Source organism: Triturus cristatus, chromosome 2_2, assembly GCF_964204655.1.
Source record: "Triturus cristatus chromosome 2_2, aTriCri1.1, whole genome shotgun sequence".
NCBI lineage: Eukaryota > Metazoa > Chordata > Amphibia > Caudata > Salamandridae > Triturus > Triturus cristatus.
The window spans coordinates 446,589,237-446,596,358 of record NC_140582.1 but is presented as its reverse complement, the minus strand read 5'-3'; the positions used below and the strand labels follow the sequence as shown (position 1 = coordinate 446,596,358).

The following is a 7,122-nucleotide window of genomic DNA, read 5'->3' as shown; positions in this document are numbered from 1 at the left end:
ATTGGGATACAGCACTGCCACCAATCGCTGCGCTATGTCGCAGCAAGCCGGGGAGCTTCGGCAGCTTGCTCCGTAGAGCCCGTCCTCGAGGTGCAGCGCCAGTGACCCGCTCCTCGCAGATAGAAGCGGTATTCAGGCTGCAGCAAGGCGGCACGCTGAAAGAAATGCCTATTTAGCATGAAAGTGTAATCCCCTCACGTATGAAATTGGGTGCATATTTTCCCGTAGTTGCGGGGAAGGGGACGGGAAACCTAAAGAAGTAGGCTTAGAAAGAGCTCAGCCGGACGTCACCCCCTGCCCCGACAAGGAGCACAATTAAAACGAGAACGCGCAGACCCAGCGCCGCCCTGTCCCCCTCTCCCTTCCTCAGAAAGTTCATTTTCTGATTTAGATAGAGAAGGTACGTGTTCTGTTTATTCACAGACGAGGATTCTGAACAGTGGTTTTGCAAGGAGCTGAGCCTGCGGGGGATAAAGCGTCCGTACCCCCCCAGGAGGAACCGTCGGGGGGCAACGTCTCCTAAGTGGTACCTGAATCCCGGTGGCTCTGAAACAGTTAATGCAAGTCTTGGCCCTGAGTTTCCCAGACGTGCTTTCTTAATCCTTTTTTCCCTCCTGGTTATTATTATAGCAATCTAACGGTCCCCCTCCCTGGTGCTGACCAGCCGCCTCCCACCTCCCTTCCCCTTCGAGCGCAGCAGCCAGGGCAGTCTGCCGAGCAGAGGGGGGGGGGGGGGAGGAGGAGGGACGCCCCGCGCCAGAGGCCGGGCCCGGGCAGCGGCACCGAACGAGGCGGGGACACGGGGGGCTGCTCTGTGAGAGGGGAGGGGGTGCGCCGTGACAGACTTGTGGCGGGGCGGGGAGTGAGCGGGAGGCGTGTGTGGAGGGGCTGATGGAGAGCAGCCTGCAGCGAGCACGTCTGTGAGTGACCAAAAGTTTTGTTGCTCTGTGCTGGGGAAGCCGGGAGCAGGACAAGGAGCCGCAGCATCGCGCTGACACCGGAGGAGCGAGGGGAGCCGCTGCTCGCGCACACTGGCACAGCGCACAGCCAATGGGATTACAACTGTGACACAGGAGGGCTGCTGGCACCGGCTACCACGGCTGCCTGCTTTGCTTCTGCTACCTCGGCTTGTTTGGAGTAAAGAGGAGACTTGGATGTAATTTTTTGGGGTGTTTTCTGTTTTTTAATGTGGCTTCATCTTGGAGTGTTTGGGAACGTGCACTGGCTGGAAACACACAGTGGGAGCACAAAAGACTTGAAGGGACGGAAGGGGCTGAGATCCGCTATTCTGCCGCACCATCCGCGGCCGAGTCCAGGGGGAGAGCGGCGGGGGCCTCCGCGGAGCCCATGGCACTTGAAGTACTTTCCTGAGAGGGGCCAATCTGAGTGTCTGTTCGTGAGCTGAAACCATAACACATTGCGACTTCTTTGGGAGCTGAATACGGACTTTTCTCTCTTTTGTAGACCACCTGTTTGTTACGGAATCCATAAGCAAGGACAACTTCATTTTGTTCTTTTTAAACACTGGGTCGAAAATAAAGGAGTGTTTCTTTTTTGCGCGCACAGAGGGAAACAACTCACTCCCGAACTACAATCTCCACAGGAGAGTGGGCAGTCAGGAAACATGCCCCCCTACCCCCCTGGATGCCCGTGCTGATGCGGGTTGCTTTACCTCCCTCGGGCACTCTGCTGGTCGTGGACGGCGTTGGAGACTCACCTTGCCCATTGCTTGTAGGACAGTGTCATTGCATTGACTTCCAAAGGCACCATGCCCCTTTCTTCAGCTGACATTGGTGCTCCCCGCTGCTGGCAGATGTTCTCTCTACGGCTGTCCACCATCGTTTTGCTACTGTTGAGTCTCTGTTGTACTTTCCCTGGAGCTACCTCCTCCCACTCTGCCGGCCCCTCGCAACTCAGACAGGTCTTCCAGGTGTTGGAGGAGCAGCCCCCTGGCACCTATGTGGGCACCATCACGACCAAGCCTGGCTTCACCTACCGCCTGAGTGAAAGCCACCCCCTCTTCGCTCTGAACGCCACCACTGGCCGCATCCACACTACAGCAAGCATTGACCGTGAGAGCCTCTTGCCCAGTGATGTGATCAACCTGGTGGTGCTTTCTAGCCAGCCCACCTACCCCACAGAAGTGCGCATCCTAGTGCTGGACATCAATGACAATGCACCCGCCTTCCCAGAGCCCTCCATTGCTGTCTCCTTCAAAGAAGACGCGCAGGGAGGCCGCCAGGTGCTGCTGGATACAGCAACAGATGCTGATACTGGCTCCAATGGAGTCGACCACCGTTCTTACCGCATTGCAGCGGGAAATGAGCAGAATCGCTTCCGCCTTGCTATCACCCTCAACCCCAGTGGTCAGGGTGCCTTCCTTCACTTAGTATGTCAGGGCGGGCTGGACAGAGAGGTTGATGCTGTGTACCAGCTACTGCTGGAAGTTGGAGACCGCGGCAGCCCACGCCATGTGGGACAGCTGCAGGTCAATGTCACAGTGCAGGATGTGAATGATAACCCACCCCGGTTTGAGCTACCGCACTACAGTGTAGAAGTGGCAGAAGATGCAGCACCTGGCTCCAGTTTGCTACTCGTATCTGCTTCTGATCCGGATGAGGGCAGCAATGCAGATGTTCGCTACGAGCTTGCTGAAGAAGGAGGTGGTGGGGGTGGCCCTTTTGCCCTGGACCCAGTTTCTGGGGTACTTACATTGCGTGAGTCACTGGACTTTGAGGCTCAACGACAGTACTCGCTCTCCTTACGTGCTACAGATCGTGGATCGCCACCACTGACTGGCCGTGCGGAGGCCACAGTAACCCTCACTGATGTCAATGACAATGAGCCAGTGGTGCGTTTCCGTTATTTCCCAGCTTCAGCTCGCTCAGCTTCAGTCGATGAGAATGCACCAGCCGGAACAGTGGTAGCCTTGCTGACTGTCACTGATGGAGACTCATCCGCTGCTAATGGCAACATGTCAGTGGCCATTTTGGGGGGCAATGAGCAGCGTCACTTTGAGGTTCAATCAAGCAAAGTGCCTAATCTCAGTCTCATCAAGGTGGCAAGTGCACTAGACCGGGAACGCATTCCATCATATAACCTGACAGTCTGTGTTTCTGATGGTGGGCGGCCACAGCCTCGCTCCTCAGTGGCTAGCCTGGTCATCTTTGTGAATGATGTCAATGACCATCCGCCCATCTTCCAGTATGAGAAAGGGAAGAAGGATGGCCCGTATCGTGTGGAAGTTGCAGAAGACCTGGCAGTGGGCAGCTATGTTTATGGTGTGTCAGCCACAGATGACGACTCAGGACTGAATGCTCACCTGCGCTACTCTATTGTGACAGGCAATGTATTGGGTTGGTTTGGCATTAGTGAGGGCAGTGGTCTTGTGACAAGCATTGCACCTTTGGACCGGGAGACCACAGGTGAAGTAGCACTCAACATAAGTGCCCGCGATCAGGGTGCGCAACCCAAAGTGGCTTATGCTACGCTAGTGGTCACCATTGTCGATGTCAATGACCAGAATCCACAATTTGACCAGGGCACTGACATTCATGTCACCTTAACAGAAAATGCACCAGCGGGCACTGCATTGCTCACCTTGGCTGCTTCTGACAATGACTTGGGGGCCAATGGTACTGTACGTTTCTCATTTGACCCAGAAACGGACACAAAGGCACTGTCAGCTTTTCGATTGCACCCCGTGTCTGGGAGATTAAGTACTTCAGTTGAGTTGGATCGTGAAGATAGAGAACATTACCAGTTAGTTGTTCTTGCCACCGACCTGGGCTCACCACCTCTGTCATCAGTGGCGAGGGTCAATGTCAAACTCCTGGATGTCAATGACAATAGCCCAGTCTTTTACCCTATCCAGTATTTTGCCAACATTCAAGAGAACGAGCCTGCAGGTACCTCCGTGGTTACAGTGTCCGCCTCCGATCCTGATCTTGGCAAAAATGGCACAGTGTGGTACATCATCACAGCTGGAGACACGACCAAATTTCACATCAATGGCAAGAATGGAGTAATTTCCACCAGAGCAGCTCTAGACAGGGAAGAGAAGACCGCTTATCAGTTGCAGGTTGCTGCCACCGATGGTGGGAACCTCCAATCACAAAACAATGCCATAGTCACCATCACAGTGCTGGACACTCAAGACAACCCTCCATCCTTCAGCCAGACTTCCTACAGCTTTGTGATTTTTGAGAATGTTGCAATTGGTTATCCCGTTGGCACTGTCGTGGCCTCCTCCATGGACCTCAATACAAATATAACATACCTGATCACCACAGGGGACCAAAAAGGCATGTTTACCATCAACAGATTTACCGGCCAGATCACCACAGCAAACATCATAGATCGAGAGGAGCAGGCATTTTACCAGCTGAAAGTGGTAGCCAATGGTGGGGCTGTAACTGGAGACAGCCTGGTCAATATAACTGTGAAAGATTTGAATGACAATTCCCCTCACTTTCTCCATGCAGTGGAAAGTGTCAATGTTGTGGAGAACTGGAAGGCAGGGCACCCAGTATTCCAAGCCAAAGCTGTGGACCCCGATGAAGGTATCAATGGCCAGATACTATACAGCCTCAGGCAGAACCCCAAGGGACTCTTTTCCATCAATGAAAAAAATGGTTCCATAAGTTTAACAGGACTTCTTGACATAAATGCTGGCACATACCAAGTGGAAATTTTGGCTTCTGACATGGGGGTCCCCCAGCATTCATCAAGTTTTATATTAACTGTTTCTGTCCACGATGTTAATGATAACACGCCAGTGTTCGACCAACTCTCATACGAGGTCACCATTCTTGAATCTGAACCTGTGAATTCTAGATTTTTCAAAGTGCAAGCATCCGATAAGGATTCTGGGGCCAACGGGGAAATTACTTATACTATCATCTCAGGGAATGCTGGTGATGCTTTTGGCATATTCCCAGATGGTCTGCTTTATGTAAAAAGTGAGCTGGATCGTGAAGTTCAAGACAAGTATCTTTTGCAAATTGCTGCCTCAGACAGAGCAGTTGAGCCCCTGAGCGCTACTGTGAATGTTACAATCATTCTTGAAGATGTAAATGATAACAGACCTTTATTTAACAGCACAAATTATGTTTTATATTTTGAAGAAGAACAGAGTGGTGGATCCTCTGTTGGGAGAATAAGTGCCAAGGATAAAGATTTTGGACCCAACGGCGAGGTGATGTATGCATTCGAAACTATGCAGCCTGATTTTGAGCTAAACACAATGACTGGAGAGATTTTAAGTACTCACCAATTTGACAGGGAATCTCTTATGAGGCAGAGGGGTTCTGCAGTATTCAGCCTTTCAGTGACTGCAACTGATTTAGGACTGCCAAAGCCTCTGAAAGACCAGGCGGTTGTCCAGATTTACATCCGTGATATCAATGATAACCCCCCCAAATTTTCCAAAGACCTCTATCAAGCCAGCATATCAGAATTAGCAGTAAATATGACCCAGGTCCTAAGAGTTTCTTCTTCGGACGTAGATGAAGGTATGAATGGTTTGGTTCATTACTCTGTCATTAAAGGGAATGAGGAAAACCATTTCATGATCGATAGTGCCTCAGGTCAAGTCACCTTAATTGGCACACTGGACTACGAATCAACTGCCTCCCACTCCCTAATTATTCTGGCTGTAGATTCTGGAACAACTGCTCAAAGTTCAACATGCACATTAAGCATTGAGGTCTTAGATGAAAATGACAATACTCCATTCTTTCCCAAGTCTACATTGTTTGTTGATGCCCTGGAAAATATGCGTATTGGTGAACTTGTTTCCTCTGTCACGGCTACTGACTCAGACTCCGGTATCAATGCCGACATTCATTATAGTATTACTGGGACAAATAACCATGGGACATTTAGCATCAGCCCCAACACTGGAAGTATATTCCTTGCAAAAAAATTGGACTACGAAACACAATCTCTTTACAAGTTAAACATAACAGCAAAAGATAATGGCAGGCCCCCGCGTTCTTCTACTATGTCAGTGGTGATACAAATTAGGGATTTCAATGACAACCCACCCAGTTTCGCTCCTGGAGATATCTTTAAATCTATTGTGGAAAACATTCCCATTGGAAGCTCTCTCTTGTCAATCACAGCTCATGATCCTGACGCAGATATTAATGGGCAGCTAACATATGCCATTGTTCAACAAACGCCAAGAGGCAACCATTTTGGTATTGACGAAAACAGAGGAACAATATTCACAGTTGCCGAGATAGATCGCGAGTTCACAAATCTTTTTGAACTTACTGTAAAAGCCAGCGATCAAGCAGTTCCTTTAGAGTCAAGGAGACACGCTTTGAAAAATGTAACAATATTAGTCACAGATCTAAACGACAATGTTCCCACATTCATATCCCAGAATGCTCTTGCTGCAGATCCTTCCATTGTGATTGGTTCAATTCTTACAACAATAGTAGCGTTTGACCCTGACGAAGGGGCAAATGGTGAAGTGGAGTATGAAATCATAAATGGTGACACCGAAACCTTTATTGTGGATCGTTACAATGGAGACCTCCGAGTGGCATCAGCCATGGTGCCCTCCCATCTTACTTACAACCTTATCATTTCAGCAAGAGACATGGGACCCGAAAAAAGAGCTTCCACTACTGAACTGACAATCCTTCTCCAAGGGCTCGATGGGCCGATCTTTACACAGCCAAAATACATAACCATTGTAAGAGAAGGGGAGCCAGTTGGGACAAATGTCATTTCCATTGAAGCATCCAGTCCAAGAGGATCCCAGGCCATTGTGGAATACTACATAGTTTCAGTCCGGTGTGAAGACAAAACTGTAGGGCGTCTTTTCACAATTGGGCGCAACACTGGGGTTATCCAGACGGCGACGGTTCTTGATAGAGAACACGGAGCTCGCCTTTATCTGGTGGATGTGTATGCTATTGAAAAAGAAACCGTATTTCCAAGGACCCAAAGAGCAGAGGTAAGAGATTTTCAATTTTTTGAGTAGCCAACATCTGTGTGTAAAGTATTTCGCTTCACCGCCTGGTGTTAATTTCTTGTTGAGGTTACAAAGATATTATAAAGGGGTTGCTTCATTTACATTATTTTATTTGATCAGTTTTGTTTTCTTGA

At 49.8% G+C, this 7,122-nt stretch overlaps 1 protein-coding gene across 1 annotated transcript in view; it reads left to right on the top strand.

The window, feature by feature from the left end:
- The first annotated feature begins 864 nt into the window (after positions 1-864).
- The window catches only part of FAT4 (FAT atypical cadherin 4), a 340,538-nt gene continuing 334,280 nt past the window's right edge, over positions 865-7,122 (top strand). Inside the window, exon 1 of the mRNA XM_085641543.1 lies at positions 865-6,970. Coding sequence (XP_085497669.1) covers positions 1,769-6,970 — 5,202 coding nt within the window. The 5' untranslated portion in view covers positions 865-1,768. The remainder of the gene's footprint in view (positions 6,971-7,122) is intronic.